The sequence below is a fragment of the Carcharodon carcharias genome, chromosome 1 (genome assembly GCF_017639515.1).
Source record: "Carcharodon carcharias isolate sCarCar2 chromosome 1, sCarCar2.pri, whole genome shotgun sequence".
Lineage (NCBI taxonomy): Eukaryota > Metazoa > Chordata > Chondrichthyes > Lamniformes > Lamnidae > Carcharodon > Carcharodon carcharias.
In genome coordinates, this window is record NC_054467.1 from 150,400,307 (window position 1) to 150,417,116 (window position 16,810).

General features: G+C 44.9%; 1 protein-coding gene across 1 annotated transcript in view; it reads left to right on the top strand.

The window, feature by feature from the left end:
- Positions 1-3,056: 3,056 nt before the first annotated feature.
- spata18 (spermatogenesis associated 18) overlaps positions 3,057-16,810 on the top strand; it is a 122,814-nt gene continuing 109,060 nt past the window's right edge. The window contains exon 1 of the mRNA XM_041183070.1: positions 3,057-3,143. Within this exon, the coding sequence (XP_041039004.1) occupies positions 3,057-3,143 (87 nt within the window). The remainder of the gene's footprint in view (positions 3,144-16,810) is intronic.

Here is a 16,810-nt window from a genome sequence, read left to right on the forward strand (position 1 = left end):
ACTCTAAAATCCAGAGCTAGCATGAGTTAAAAATGAATTAACAGGTAACTTGTGGTTGAATTGATAAACTATCAATTGCACATTAAATGGGAAATACAACTAATACAGATCTTACATATTGGCTCAGCAGTCCACTCAGATTTTAGTGATCACAGAGTTCTTCAAACTCTGTCTTCCTCACAGGAAATTTTAACTCCACTCCTCCCATCCAACAGCAGTGCATAACCAACCCAGGTGTCATGGGCATGGTCTTCACCACCAATGGCATAGGTCTGCAGACCCTGCTCAACCTGGTCTGGATGAGGTAGATCCACCAATGTTAACTTCAAGTAACAGAAACAGCTGCAGCAACTTATTCTCAGCTTCTGGGTCTGGCCTCTGTCTTCTTCTTCAGCTTGTCAGTACTGCAACAGTTGAATCATCAACTTCTACTGCCCAGTTTGGCCTGATTTGTGTCCTTTTATATCTCTTAAATAAGGTCATTTAGTCAGAAGTTTTGGTTTTCAAGTCTCAGTTTGTTCTTGTTTCCTTAGAAACTGGGAGGTTCAGTTTCCTTTCCAAGGACAGAATCTTGCCCTCGGTGAGTGGGCTTTGCGGAGGCAGGTAGGGGTGGTTGGGAGGCTGACTGCCACCTGCGATCGGCACCGCACTGCAATTTCACACTGGTGGGCCAATTAAGGCCTGCTCAGCATGAAATGTGACTGGCAGTGCTGAGTGCTGCCTGTGCGGGGTGGTGAGGGGGGGGTGGGGCGGTGGGGAGGGGATGCCAGGGCAGACTGCGAGCGGGCCAAGTGTGAACTTCGCTCATGCACATAAGTGAGCGCTTCATAATCTCCCTGAGGCATGGAGCTGCTTTAGGGAGATGAAGAGATGTAAAAAAAAATCTAAAATAAAAATGTAATAAAACAAGTCCCCTCTGTCACATGAGCAGGGACATGTTATTGATGAAAAATTAAAGTTTTTGTTTTATCTTTATTTGCTTTTGGAAACCTCATCCTGCCTTTGGATGAGATTTCCAAAAAAATGCAAAGGCTGCTTGGCCTTTTTGCCTGCCCGCCAGCTGTTAGGTTGGATGGGCAGCAAAAAAATTCATTTACTTGATAACTTAATGGCCTTAACAGGCCTTTTAATTGTCAGCGGGCACACTGCCGGCTCTGGTGCACGCTTGCCGACTGAACTATCACACAAGTGCGCATTGACGTCGGCACGCTTGGCCACCATCATCGCGTGTTATTTCATGCTCAAGCGGGTTGGGCGCATGCCCATCCGCCAAGCAAAAAAATCCTGCCCTAAGTTTACCTGTTCTTTTCCCTTTTATGTTCCTGTTTCAGTTCAGTTTCTATTTTAGAAACTGTCTCAGTAAATACAAATTAAATTTAAAGACACAGATTCCCTCAAACTTAATTGAGTAGTTCAGTCAAAGAAATATGGTGACCAGGATAAAAATGTACACCAGCCCTCTCCCAGCTCTTGCATACGTGGTTCTCAATGTTCCCTGAAAATATTAAGATGAACAGATTAGGTTTTGGGAATGCCAGTTAGTGATGACAGTGAGCTCCTTGTCTATAATTTTGAAGTGTTTTATGGTGTTCTGGAGGGAGTTACAAGGAGAACTGTAGTTACAAGCCCAGGGAACTAGGGTAATTTCTGCTGCTTTCAGAGGACTTGGTTTTGTATTGTCCCACAGGACTACCCTGGAGGTCAGATAAAAAGGAGAAGCTGGGTGACAAACAGAAGAGGAGACTTGCAGATAAAAAAAAGTGAGGAGCAAATAGAGAAAAGAAAGAAACTACTTGTGAAACAGACACAGAAGATCTAGTGGGGAGATGAAGAGAAAATGTACACAAGTTGTTATGATCTGAAATGCTTGAAAAGGTGCTGGAAGCAGATTCAAAAATAACATTCAAAAGAGAATTGGATAAATACTTGAAAAGGAAAAGATGCTGGGCTATAGATAAAGAGCAGGCGTGGGATTAGCTCTGGATAGCTCTTTCAAAGAACTCACACAAATATGATGGGCTGAAAGTCTCCTGTGCTATATGGTATAGTACTCTTGCCTCATAGTTGTAAGATTCTGGTTTAAGTTCCACCCCAGGGCTTGAGCATAAAAATCAAAGCTGACACTCCAGTGCAGTACTGAGGGAATGCTCCAATGTTGGAAGTACCATTTTTTGGATGAGATGTTAAACCCCTGAGGCCCCATTTGCCTACTTGAGGGGATGTAGGATCCAATGATACTATTTGAAAAAGAGCAAGGGAGTCATTCCTTGTGTGCTGACGAATATTTATCCCATAAACAATATGACAAAACAAGTTATTTGCTCATTATCACATTACTAGTTTGTTGTGCACAAATTGGCTGCTGCATTTCCTACAACAGTGACTGCATTTCAAAAGTAACTCTGGCTTTAAAACGCTTTGAGACGCTCTGATGGTCGTGAAAAGCGCCATATAAACGCAAATATTTTTCTTTTACTATATAACTGTAAATTGCCTTATGTTACAAATAAAATATAATTTAATTGCTCTATATTTTATTTTCCTATAATATTAAATAAAATATAATTATTTGCGAGGGATAGCAAAAACGTGTGAAAAATACAGTGCATACATCTGCAATTTTAAGACTGAGTTCGAAAAAAATATAATTAGGCATAAAGGGAAATTGCAATCATTTTTTACGATGATTGCAATTTCCCTTTATGCCTAATTATATTTTTTACGATGTTAATAAGAATTCATCTTGTTGGAATGGCATGCAATATTTTGCTAAACAGGGTCGACTGCACACATTTCTGAATGATCCAGTACAATAACAACTGAACAGGTCGTGACAAGATTGCCAGCAGCGAAGAAAATAGCGTTGCTACAACTAAAAAATAGCGGCGGAAGCACAGCGCAAGCGTAGCGTCCCTAACACCAAAAGCACCTAACAATCCCGCCAACCCTGTATAAATAGTGTAGAGAGCGCTCTGGCTCAGGTAGATGTGAATTCGAATTGTGTGTGTGCGTGCGTGTGGCCGTTCTCAGGAACTACGAGTGGCTACATCTCAGCTATGGCTGACACTTTGCGAAGGTTGGTCAGTACGACGACCTATAAACTGCTGCAGAATAAACTCGAAACCTGGTACAAGGACTATCACGTGAGTATTATTTTACTTTCATTCTTTTTCACTTGAGAAGTCCTGACGACTTTGCCAGAAAGTCTATGGAAGAAATGCGCTGCAGAATCTGGCAGCATTTTCTTTTGTAAAACCGTTTTTTTTTGCGAACTAAAACACCAGTTGCAAAATAATTATAACGTTTGCATGAATAAACTATTTGAAAACACTCATGTATGATTTAATTTACGTCGGCGCTAACACGTGATTTAGTCTCACGTGGTTAGCAAGTGATTAATCTTGATTTTGATCATCTGCATGTAATTGTTTTTTTTGCTATTTAATGTGGTAGACTGCAAATATACAGCAGCTTTTTTGGACATTACATTCCCGTTTGTCCTGGTGAAATCGTTCTTGTTAAAATTTTGCAAGTTAGTGTGGAGATTTCCCGGGAGTTTGGTAACTAAGGACGCCCGTTGCCATGGCAATGTAGAAACCAGTCCCGGTAAAATTGCAACACATTTTCTGCCGCTACACTCTAATGCATTTTTACTCCTGCAGTCAAAATTACACTTAGCACTGACCTGTCAAATGAAGTTGACATTAGTACGTTAGTTAGTTAGGACGAAGTATAAACATTGGTGATATTTTGTTAGGGAATAATACATTTTTCAGACAGCATTTCGGGAAAAGACTGCAGCAGCAACTTGAGTTACTTTCGTTTTGTTTTTGATTTCTATACAGGTTCCAGTTTCAGGGAAGTATAGTATTGCATAATCGGCTGCAGTCTATGCATGTTTATTTAACAGGATTATCTAAATCAGTAAAATTTAGAAATTTGCACGGACAAAAAAATGGACTAATTGCCTAGTTTCATTTCAATAGTGTGTGATTTCACCCCAAAATATTGTACAGTAGTAATTGTTTTTGAAATATTTGAAAAAATCAATTGGGGAAGTCTTTCATGATACTATTGCAATTGTTTAATTAACTTCAGCAATCTTGTCCTTTGTTTTAGAACAACACCCATTTATTAAACGAATACCTATTAACTTTATTTTTTTCATTCATGGGATGTGGGCTTTGCTGGCTGGGCCAGCATCTGTTGCCCATCCTGAATTGCCCTTGAGAAGGTGGTGGTGGTGAGTTGCCTTCTTGAACCACTGCAGTCCATGTGATGTAGGTATACCCACAATGCTGTTAGGGAGTTCCAGGATTTTGACCCGGTGACAGTGGAGGAACATAGATATATTTCCAGGTCAGAATGGTGAGTGACTTGGTGGTGTTCCCATCTGTCTGCTGCCCTTGTCCTTCTAGATGGTAGTGGTAGTGGGTTTGGAAGATGCTGTCGAAGGTGCCTTGGTGAATTCCTGCAGCGCATCTTGTAGATGGTACACACTGTGTGTTGGTGGTGGAGGAAGTAAATGGCACCACATCCAGAACAATGAAGTGGGCTACTTTGTCCTGGATGGTGTCAAGCTTCTTGAGTGTTGTTGGAGGTGCATTCATCCAGACAAGTGGGGAGTATTCCATCACACTCCTGACTTGTGCCTTGTAGATAGTTGACAGGCTTTGGGGAATCAGGAGGTGAGTTACTCATTGCATGATTCTTAGCCTCTGACCTGCTCTTGTAGCCACAGATTTTATATAGCTAGTCCAATTCAGTTTCTGATCAATGTAACCCCCAGGAAGTTGATAGGGGATTCAGTGATGGTAATGCCATTGAACATCAAGGGGCGATGGTTAGTTTCTCTTGTTAGAGATGGTCATTGCCTGGCACTTGTGTGGCACAAATGTTACTGGCCACTTGTCAGCCAAGCCTGGATATTGACCAGGTCTTGCTGAATTGGGACATGGACGGCTTCAGCATCTGAGTTGCGACTGGTACTGAACATTGTGCAATCAACAGTGAGCATCCCCACTTCTCACTTTGATGGAAGGAAGGTAATTCATGAAGCAGCAGAAGATAGTTGGGCCTAGGACACTACGCTGAGGAACTCCTGCAGTGATGTCCTGGAACTGAGATGACTGACCTCCTACAACCGCAACCATAACCATCTTCCGTTGTGCTAGGTATGACTAACTAGTGGTGAGTTTTCCCCCTCATTCCCATTGACTCCAGTTTTGTTTGAGCTCCTTGATGCCACACTGGTCAAATGCGGCCTTGATGCCAAGGGCAGTCACTCTCGCCGCACCTCAGGAATTCAGTTCTTTTGTCCATGTTTGAACCACCTAGTCCCACTACCTTGCCTTTCCCTGTATCCTTGCACATCATTTCTTTTCAGGCAGCAATCCAATTCCCTTTTGAATACCTCTAGAGGATGGTGGAGGCAGGTTCGATCAGGAAGTTTGTTCCAGACTCCAACCATCTTCTGGGTGAAAAATTTTTTCCTCACAACACATTTACTCCATTTGTCAATTATTTTGAATCTGTGCCCTCTAGTACTTGATGTTCTCTTGAGTGGGAACAGTTTCTCAGCATTTACCCTGTCCATACCCCTCAGGATCTTGAATACTTCTATCAAGTTTCCTGTCAGCCTCCTTTTCTCCAAAGAAACCAGTCCCAATCTCTCCAATCTAACCTCATAGCTACAGTTCTTTATCCCTGGAATAATTCTTACGAATCTCCTCCATACTCTCTTCAATGCCTTCACACCCTTCCTCAAATATGGCACCCAGAACTGGATGCAGTACTCCAGATCAGACCTAATTAGTGTTTTATACAAGTTCAACATGACCCCCTTATTCTTGGACTCGGTGCCCCAATTAATAAAGTCTAAGCTACTCTATGCTTTATTAGCTGCTCTCTCAACATACCTTGCCATCTTCAATGACCTATGTACGTATACATCAAGGTCCCTCTGTTCCTGCGCTTCCTTTAGAGTGTCTCCCTTTAGTTTGTACTGTCTCACCATATTCTTCCTGCCAAAATGGATAACCTCACACTTCTCTGCATTGAACTTCATCTGCCACTTGTCTGCCCAATCCACCATGTCTACGTCCTTTTGAAGTTCAAGACTATCCTCATCACAGTTGACAACATTTCCAATCTTTGCACCATCTGCAAATTTTGAAATCATGCTCTGCACACCGCAGTCTGGGTCATTAATATATATCAGAAAGAGCAAGTGTCCCAACACTGACCCCTGGGGAACTCCACTACAAACCTCCCTCCAATCTGAAAAACAACCATTTATCACTACTCTGTTTCCTGTCACTCGGCCAATCTCTTACCTAAGTGCCCACTGTCCCTTTTATTCCATGAGCTAGAATTTTGCTCATAAGTCTATGTGGCACTACATGTATCAAATGCCTTTTGAAAATCTATGTACACCACATCAATAGCATTGTCCTTAACAACTTCTGTTACCACTTTGAAAAAAAACTCCAGCAAATTGGTTAACATGATTTTTCCTTCATGAATCCATGCTAGCTTTCCGTAATTATCCTGCACTTGTCTAAGTGACTACTGATTTTTATCCCGAACTATAGTTTCCAGCAGTTTCCCTGCCATTGAGGTCAAATTGACTGGTCTGTAGTTGCTGGCTTTATCCTTGCACTCCTTTTTGAAAAAGGATGTAACATTCACAATTCTCCAGTCCTTTGGCACCCTCCCTGTGTCTAAGGAAGACTGGAAGATTATCACTAGTGCCTCTGCAGCTTCCACTCTCACTTCCTTCAGTACCCTTGGATGCATCTCATCTGGTCCCGGTACATTATCTATTTTAAGTAATGATAGCCTTTCTAACACCACCTCCTTCTCGATTGTAAATTCTTGTGTACCATTTACCTCCTCTCTCGCCTCAGCCTGGGGTAGCATCTTCCTTCTTTGTAAAGACAAATGCAAAGTACTCGTTCAACACTTCCGCTATTTCTCCAGCCTCCACATGCATGTCCCCTTTTTTTTTGTCCCTAATCTTTTACCACCCTTTTATTATTTATATGCTTATAGAAGACCTTGGGATTCCCTTTTCGGCTGTCAGCCTCTTTTCGTGCTCTCTCCTTGCTTTTCTTATTAGTTTCTTCACTTACCCTCTGGTCTTTCTATATTCAGCCTGATTCTCCATTGTATTTTCTACCTGACATCTGTCGTATGCGCATTTCTTCCTTTTCAACTTCATGTCTGTCTCTCCCTCGTCATTCAGGGCACTCTGGATTTATTTGCCCTACCTTTCCCCTTCAAGGGAATATACCTTGGCATTGCCTGCAATTACCTTTTCTTTGAAGGTGGCCCATTGTTCAGCCACTGTCCTTCCTGTCAACACTTGATTCTAGATACATTCTCATCCCATTGAAGATGGCTTTCCCCAGTTAATTATCCCTGCTCTGGATTGTGTCCTGTCCTTTTCCATGACCAACCTAAATCTTTATGATACAATGATCGCTGTCCCCTAGAGGCTCTCTCAATTATATTTAATCCACTTGGGCCTACTCATTCCCCAGAGCCAGGTCCAAAAGTGCATGTCCTCTTGTTGAACTGGAAACATACTGCTGCAGACTTTGGGGCCATGATAAGTCCAAGAAATGAGATTTAAAACTTCAATAGCCCAGGATTCTGAAGGGTCACTACCTGAAACATTAACCCTGTTTTTCTTTGCACTGGTGTTGCCTGACTTGCTGAGTATTCCCAGCATTTTCGGTTTTTATTTTTAGATTTATATATCCACAGGGTTTTGCTTTTCTACTTGTAGTAGATGTTAATTATCATCTGTGTTGATGTCGACTAAATGTGAAATTTTTAACCCATATTCGAGATGTATCCAGGCTATCCATCCTATTCAAGATTGTCATGTTTTAGGGTTAATGTTTGACCATATTTCTATGGAGAATTTGGAGAAGGAGCTACTCTTAAATTTTGGGGCTTTAAAACAAAATGTATTCTCACAGATGTAAGGAAAAAAGTCACCTAGACAAAAGGCGATTAACATGCAGTTGGAAATTGTTTTCTACAAAGATTGTAAACAAGCGATTCACTTGCTTTTCTTGTAATCAAGAAACACTTCACATACCCTCTTCTTCTCTTAGGCAGTCCCTTGGGATTGAGGATGACTTGCATCAACCCTGGTTTGATGGATTCTGAAATGGCTGATAAGTCTAATGTGTGATCTGCAGACTCGCCCACATGCGGGGCAGGTGGTTCTTGAAGGGTAGGGTAGATGGGTCGTTTGAAAGTTTGTGCATTGCTGCTGATTTCTCGACTTTGCTTCGGCACTTTCCCAACAAAGTACGATGATGTGTTCAGTGCATTCCCAGATGAGCCTCCTCTATTTTGGCAGGTCACAAGTGAGAGTCTCCCATGAGTTGGCAGAGATGTTTGACCTCTTCATGGATGCATTGTAGACATCCCTAAAGCAGTTCCTCTGACCTCCTGGGACACTCCTGCCACAGAATAGTTGCTTTGGGAGTCTGGTGTCAGGCATACGAACTACATGCCCTGCACCAGAGCTGGTTTTGAGTGATTAGTGCCTTGATGCTGGACGAGTTGGCTTGGGAGAGGACATTGCTGTTGGATTGCCTTTCTTGCCATTCGATTTGAGGATCTTATGAAGGCACTGGTGATGATACTCCTCCAGTGTTTTGAACTGCCTGCTGTGTGATGGTCCAAGTCTCTGTAGCATATAGGAACACGGGGATCACTGCTGCCTGGTAAACCATGACCTTAATCTCAGGTTTGAGATCCTGGTCCTCAAGTAGTATTTTCCTCAGCTGGCACATTGGACGCAATGATGAATTTTTTCATCTATGTCTGCCTCTTTTGACGGAAGGAGGCTCCCAAGAAACAGAAAATGGTCTACACTTTCCAGGATCCTTGCCGTTGATCTTAATTGAGGGGGAGCTGTTGGGTTGTGCGAGCTGATTGTAAGAGAACTTTAGTTTTTTGGGTGTTTAGTGAAAGACCTATTTTCTCATGTGTTTCGGAAAAGGAGTCACGATGACCCGGAGCTCGGTTTTTAAAGTGTGTGCATGCACAAGCGTCTGCATGTTGAAGCTCTGAGTGATTTTGGTTTTAGATTGAAGGCTGCACATGCTGAACGGTTTGCCGTTTGTTCCGTAATGATGTCTATGCCTGTGGGTAATTTGCTGGAGTTGAGGAGCATTATTGCAGTGAGGAAAATGGAGAGGGGAGTTGGTGCAGAGACCTAGTCGTCACTGAGTTTGGGTTTGTGGTGGTTTCGTTGGTGAGGATCACAGCTTGCATGTCATAGTGGAGTGGCTGGAGAATGGTAACAAATTTGAGGGTAGCCAAATTTGAGGGGGATACTCGCATCTTCACAGTGGATGGAATCAAAGGCTTTTGGGAGTGCGAAAAAGGCCATGAACTGTTCCTTGCATTTATTTCTTGAATTGGCTGCATAGTGAAGATCATATCTGTGGTGCCTCTCAGTGGGTGAAAACTGCATTGCAACTCTGTAAGGAATTCCTCAGCCATTGGGAGGGGGTGGTTGAGGAGACGAGAGGGGAAACAGATAGGAATGAATGACTGATAAGTAGAAAGCAGAGGAAATGAGGGCTGGCAGCAAATAAGGTCATAGTACAAAATATGTCTTTTTGACATTTTTACACAACTCTAAAGGCACTATATCTACACAGAGTGTTTGCAATAAGGTAAATGAATTAACAGTGCAAATAGATGTAAATGGGTACGATATGATTGTGATTACAGAGACATGGCTGCGGGGTGACCAGGGCTGGGAATTGAATATCCAAGTGCACTCGATATTTAGGAAGGACAGGCAAAAAGGAGAAGGAAGTGGCGTGGCATTTAGTTGAGGATGAAATCAGTGCAATACTGAGAGGATATTGGCTCAGAAAATCTAGATGTAGAATCAGCCTGGATGGGACTAAGGAGCAACAAGGGGCAGAAAACATTAGTGAGAATTGTCTATAGGTCTCCAAACAGTAGTAGTAAGGTAGGAGATGGCATTAAACAGGAAATTAGATGCATGTAACAAGGGTACTAAATAATCATGGTTGACTTTAATCTACATATAGACTGGGCAAACTAAATTAGCAATTAAACTGTGGCGGATGAGTTCTTGGCGTGCGTCTGAGATGGTTTTTTAGACCAGTGTGTTGAGAAACTGACTAGGGAATAGGGTATCCTAGATTTGGTATTGTGCAATGAGAAGGGGTTAATTAATAATCTTGTGCAGGGCCCTTTAGGGAACAGTGACCATAACATGTTAGAATTCATCTTTAGGGTGGAAAATGAAGTAGTCCAATCTGAAACCAGGTTCCTAAATCTAAACAAAGGAAACTGCAAAGGTATGAGGCATGAGTTGGCTAAGGTAGATTGGGGAACTTCATTAAAAGGCATGACAGTGGAGAGGCAATGGTTAATATTTAAGGAATGAATGTATGCATTGCAACAGTTATACGTTCCTTTGTAGCATAAAAACACAATGGGGAAAAGCAGCCCAACCATGGCTAACAAAATAAACTAAGGATAGTGTTAGATCCAGAGAGGAGCCGTACAAAGTTACTAGAAAAAGTAGCAAGCCTGAGGATTGGGAGCAGTTTAGAATTCAGCAAAGGAAGACCAAGAGGTTAAAAGGGGAAAAATAGAGTCCGAGAGTAAACTTGCAAGGAACATAAAAGAGGACTGTGAAAGCTTCTATAAGTATGTAAAAAGAAAAAGAATAATGAAGACAAATGTAGGTCCCTTACAGTCTGAAACGGGAGAATTTATAATAGGGAACAAGGAAATGGCAGAGCAATTAATCAATTGCTTTAGTTCTGTCTTCACGGAGGAAGACACAAATAACTCCCAGAAATACTAGGGAATCGAGGATCTAGTGAGGAGGAGGAATTGAAGGAAATTAATATTACTAAAACAATAGTGCTGGAGAAGTTAATGGGACTGAAAGCTGATAAATCCCCAGGGCCTGATAACCTACATCCCAGGGTGCTAAAGGAGGTGGCCATGGAAATAGTGGATATGCTGGTTGTCATCTTCCAAAATTCTGTAGATTCTGGAACAGTCCCAGCAGATTGGAGGGTGGCAAATATAACCCTACTATTTAAGAAAGGATGGAGGGAGAAAACAGCAGATTACAGACCAGTTAGCCTAACGTCAGCAGTTGGGCAAAATGCTAGAGTCTATTATAAAGGATGTGATTACTGGACACTTAGAAAATATCAACCGGGATTAGGCAAAGTCAACATGAATTTACAAAAGGGAAATCATGTTTGATAAACCTACTGGAGTTTTTTGAGGACGTAACTAGCAGAATAGTTAAGGGAGAACCAGTGGATGTGGTGTATTTTCAGAATGCTTTCAATAAAGTCTGACATAAGACGCTAGTGTGTAAAATTAAAGCGCATGGGATTAGGGCTAATATATTGGCATGGATTGAGAATTGGTTAACAGACAGGAAACAGAATAGGAATAAATGGGTCTTTTTCGGAATGGTAGGCAGTGACTAGTTGGGTACTGCAGGGATTAGTGCTTGGGCTGCAGCTATTCAGAATGATTTGGATGAGGGAACCAAGTGTAATATTTCCAACTTTGCTAATGACATGAAACTAGGTGGGAATGTGAGTGGGGAGGAGGATGTTCAGAGGCTTCAAAGCGATTTAGACAAGTTGAGTGAGTGGGCAAATACATGGCAGATGCAGTATAGTGTGGATGAAGTTAGCCACTTCAGTAGGAACATCAGAATGACACATCAAAATGGCAAAGTATTATTTAAATGGTGATAGATTGAGAAATGTTGATGTACAAAGGGACCTGGGTGCCTTGTACACCAATCACCGAAAGCAAGCATGTAGGTGCAGCAAGCTGTTAAGAAGGTAAATGGTTTGTTGGCTTTCATTGCGAGAGGACTTGAGTACAGGAGCAAGGATGTCTTGCTGCAGCCATACAGGGCCTTGGTAAGACCACACCTGGAGTATTGTGTGCAGTTTTGGTCTCCTTACCTAAGAAAGGATATACTTGCCATAGAGGGAATGCAGTGAAGCTTCACCAGACCGCCATTCCAAGAATCAAATCAGGATTGTCATTTGAGGAGAAATTGGGCTGACTAGGTTTGCATTCACTGGAGTTTAGATGAATGAGAGGGGATCTCAGTGAAATGTATAAAATTCTGACCGGGCTGGACAGGCTGGATGCAGGGATGATGTTTCCTCTGGTTGGGGAGTCTAGAACAAGGGTTCACAGTCTCAGGATATGGGGTATACCATTTAGGACTGAGATGAGAGGAAAAACATCTTCATTCAGAGGGTGGTGAACCTATGGAATTCCCTTCCACAGAGGGCCGTGGAAGCCAGATCGCTGAATGTATGAAAGAAGGAAATAGATAGGTTTTTATACTCTAGAGGTGTCAAGAGGTTTGGGGGGTGAGAGTGAGAAAGAGAGAGGACCAGCCAAGATCATATTGAATGGCGGAACAGGCTCAAAGGGCCAAATGACCTACTCCTGTTTCTATTTTATATGGTTTTCCCTTTGGCATAAAGCAGAGATATTCCTCTGTAGTTAACACAATCAAACTTGTCTTTCTTTTTGAATATAGCCTTGATCACAGCAACCCGGAGATCCCCTGACATGCACTCTTTCCAGATGAGGGAGGCTGTGCAACCATGCCTGGAAAGTATCTTTGCCATGTTTCAGAATTTTAGCAAGGATTCCATATATTCCAAAGGTTTTGTTTTTCAACTGTCAAATGGCTTTTTTAACTTCGCTCCGAACCAAGGTTGTGCTGAGACTGAGCCAGACTGGGTACTGAGAAATGCAGTTGAGGGCATTCAGGTCTTAAGCCAGAGGGTGGAATTTTCCAAGAATTGCACTGAGTGTGGTAGAGAGCGGGTAAAATGGAGTCCCACCCGCTGATGAAAATGGCGGGTTTTCACGCTGTATCTTCCTGAGCACACCTCATTATTTATGCATTCCTGTGAAACATGCCGTTTCCATGGCGGGCAGTCTCTCATTTGTCTGCTCACCATCACCCCGCTGTTGCATCATGCTGGCTGCCATCTTTAAAAGGCAGCCGCCAGCAAAGTGCTCATCACCACTAACTTACCACCGCTGCCTGGGAGACATGGCCAGCCAAGGCAAAAAGACTGCAGCCCCCCCACTTCAACAATGGGTCCCTCAAGTGACTGCTGGATGCTGTGGAGCCCACCAGGATGTGCTCTACCTCCGGTCTGGCCGCAGGATGGGTAGTAATGTCACCAACCCGGCTTGGGAGGTGGTGGTCAGCACAAACGTTATGCAGAGTAGGGCAGCCACTCAGTGCTGCAAAAGGATGAATGATATTCTCTGTTCCGCCAGGATGTCACTCTTTTCACCACTCCCAACTCACACACACTCAAACCCATCATACATCCACAGGGCCTCACTCAGTGCCAGTGCAAGGGACATCACCATTCACTCTTTCACACTTACTGTCATTGTCCTCAGCCTGTCCATGGGACCACTCAGCACCCACACAGGCCAGGCATACTTATCATCTGGCTTGGCAGGCGTCCTGATACACTCTCCACATCTTTATCCATGCAGGACAAACTGGCTCACAACAGGAGGGAAAGGTTGCAGACAGGTGGAGGGATGGCGGAAATAAAATTTCTGAAAGAATTCAAAAACAGAGCCATCCAGCTGGCCAGCGATGACCGGGAATGGTCATGTGCTGATGGTGAGGTCGGCGCTGCTCTAACAAGTGAGGATCCAGCAGTGCGACATCCATCACATTACCATGCCATGAGTGATGTGTCCTGTTTCACAATGCACTAATTATCTCCCCTTGATTTCACAGGCATACCTACCAAACAGCCGACAGAGTCCATGACCCAGGGCCTCCAATCAAGACCCGATGAAACCTCTGAAGAGGAATCTGGAGGCACCATTCCTGATTTCCTGTCACAGCGTTCACCCATACCCTCTACCAGCACAGACACACACAACTCAGTGGGACCTAGCTATAGAGTAGCCTTGGGATCACAATCTGGTGAGCACATCGCACTTTCTGATCCACGGGAGGTGATAGGGATTTCCCAGGTCCTCGGCACCCTGAGAACTGCTGGAGGCCAGAACGTTGCTGAGTCCGAGTCAGATGAGGGAACCTCTGGATTCGGTCATGTCAGTTGCAGAAGCTGCAAAGGCAAGCTCGGGAACATCAGGAAGGGATGTCTGCTGCACTCAGATTGCAAGGCACGATGGAGGAGTCAGCCTGTCTTCAGGTTGAGGTGATAGCGCCAGCATTGCAATGCACCGAGGTCAACACTGGGAGGATGGTGGCCGCCATGGAGACCTTGGTCCGGGACGTCACTCCTGCACTGCTGTGTGGGCTTAACTCATCGCTGGTGCCATAGTTGGCGTCCAGCAGTGTGTATGTGAGAGGGATGCTGAGGCAGCTCGATCTCACACCAGCTACCCCTTCTGCTCAGAGTCAGCCAGGGGCCCTCGGGCACCCATAGGGAGAAGGATCAGCAGGTGTACACCCCGGGGCCATCCACCCAGGTGACTCTGGGAGTGACCGGCCCATCTGACTCCCCTCTTCCTGTGATCTCCGTAGCTCCAGGTTCATGGGCCGAGGAGGGAGCCACTGCCTCACAGCAGGATCCCGAAAGCAGGCCAGGACCCATCAAGTCACGGCCCTCCAGAGGATGCCCCCCAAAGTCATCACAGGGCATCGCAGTCACAGGCTGTCTCCACCTCTGCTGGGATGTCCGGGGAGCACCAAAACATAGCAGCAGGGTTAGGAAAGTTAGGTAAAAGTAACTCTTGTTGAGTTAAAACAATTAAACTAAATTAACAAAATTAGGATAAATCAGGCACAGCCCCTAATTCAGGTCAGCTGTAAAACCAAGAACAAAGTTTAAAGGAAACTGATAACTTTAAACCAAAATGTGATTAAAGGAGTCAATAAAGCACCCCAGTCCCCGTGGTGCCCACCGAGCACGGAAGGCCTCGAGTGTGCCTGCAGACACCGCGTGCTCCCTCTCCAGGGACATCCGGCCCCGGCCGCGAACGTAGCCACGGAAGAGGGACAAACAATTGGGCGGGACTCCCTCGTCGATCGCCCGCTGCCTGGACCTGTTAATAGCCAACTTGGCCAGGCCCAGGAGCAGGTTCATGAGGAGATCCTCCTCCTTCCTGACTCCCTTCCTCACCGGGTGCCCATAAATCAGGAGCGTGGGGCTGAAGTGCAAAACACTAATAATAGGTTTTTCAGGTAACTAAAAAGGGAATGCAACCTACCACACCCTACATAAGCATGGTCCATGGACTCCACAAGACCGCAAAAAGGGTATGTGTCCTGGGAGTCCGTGAACCTATGCATTCTCCTATTATAGGGGACTGCTGCATGCAACACCCTCCAACCCAGGTCCCCGATAGAAAGGGGGAGGACACCTCCGTAGAGTGCCTCCCATCAGGGGCCTCCGCCGCCGGAGGACGTGTCCGGGCGGCGGACAAGGGCGAGAAAATGGAAGGTGTGCAGCAGCAGTCCATACAAAAAGCTCCTCCGCGCCGTGCCAAAAGGCACAGAGGGCATGTCCCTGAGGCGGCTCATATTGCGGGGCACCAGCACCCGAGGGAGAGGTCGGGGCTTGGGGCCAATGTGGAATTCTGTCCGAACAGGGAACGTTCAGACGGAAGACCACCGCGCACCTGGGCCACCTCAAGACCCAAAATAACATCGGGTCTGAGCACGACCGTTCTCAGGTCTTGGATGGCATCGGCTGTGACCTGGACTCTCACAGACACGCCAACTCCTGCGGGAGCATCCAGCCCAGTCCTCCGCCACCCAGCGCGTCCCTGATCCTGGTCACCCCTGCAGCCACAGCCCTCCTCTCCGCCAACCATTGAAAAGGATGGAGGGGTGGACTCCTGAGCAGCGGCTCTCTGACGATAGCCGCTACTCCTGACGGGGGAGAGCTGCGTCATGAGGCGACCATATTCCAGACTTTGATCAGGTCCTGGTAAAAGATGGGCAACGCCTGCAAGGAGCCACCAAGGCCCCTCTGCTCTATAAACAGGAGCTGCATGTCATAATTCAGGCCGTGCACCTGATGGAAGAAATACGTTGCCAGGGCACACCATCTCGGAGGAGGCTCGACGTAGAGGTATCGCTGCAGGGTCTGAAGGCGGAAAGTCGCCATCTGTGTGCGTTGGCACACTAGCGCCTGACCACCCTCCCTAAGCGGGAGACTCAGAACCTCAGCAGCGACCCAGTGCAATCTTTTGTCCCAGAAGAAGTTGACTAACAATTTCTGGATTTTTGTGACAAAGTCCGGGGGAGGGTTCAAAGTGACCAGCCGATACCACAACATGGCGGCGATCAGCTGGTTTATGACCAGAACTCGACCCCGGATGTTAGGTAAAAGTAACTCTTTCGAGTACAAACCCATTTCCATCTGTTCCTATTCAGATGAAGTTACATTGTTTCATAGTTTGCCATTGTGAGATTTGAACTCTTGATCTTGGGGTTACAAGCCCTGTACCATAACCACTTGGCTATTTAGGCCAAGCTTATAATGTAACTCTTTCGAGTACAAACACGTTTCCATCTGTTTCAGATGAAGTTACATTGTTTCATAGTTTGCCATTGTGAGATTTGAACTCTTGATCTTGGGGTTCCAAACCCAGTACCATAACCACTTGGCTATTTAGGCCAAGCTTAGGTAAAAGAAGTTGCACAGCTTGGGCACGGGTGTTGATCACTTGTACATGCTGTTCACTATTGTCAATAATCTCCCAGGAATGTCTCCCT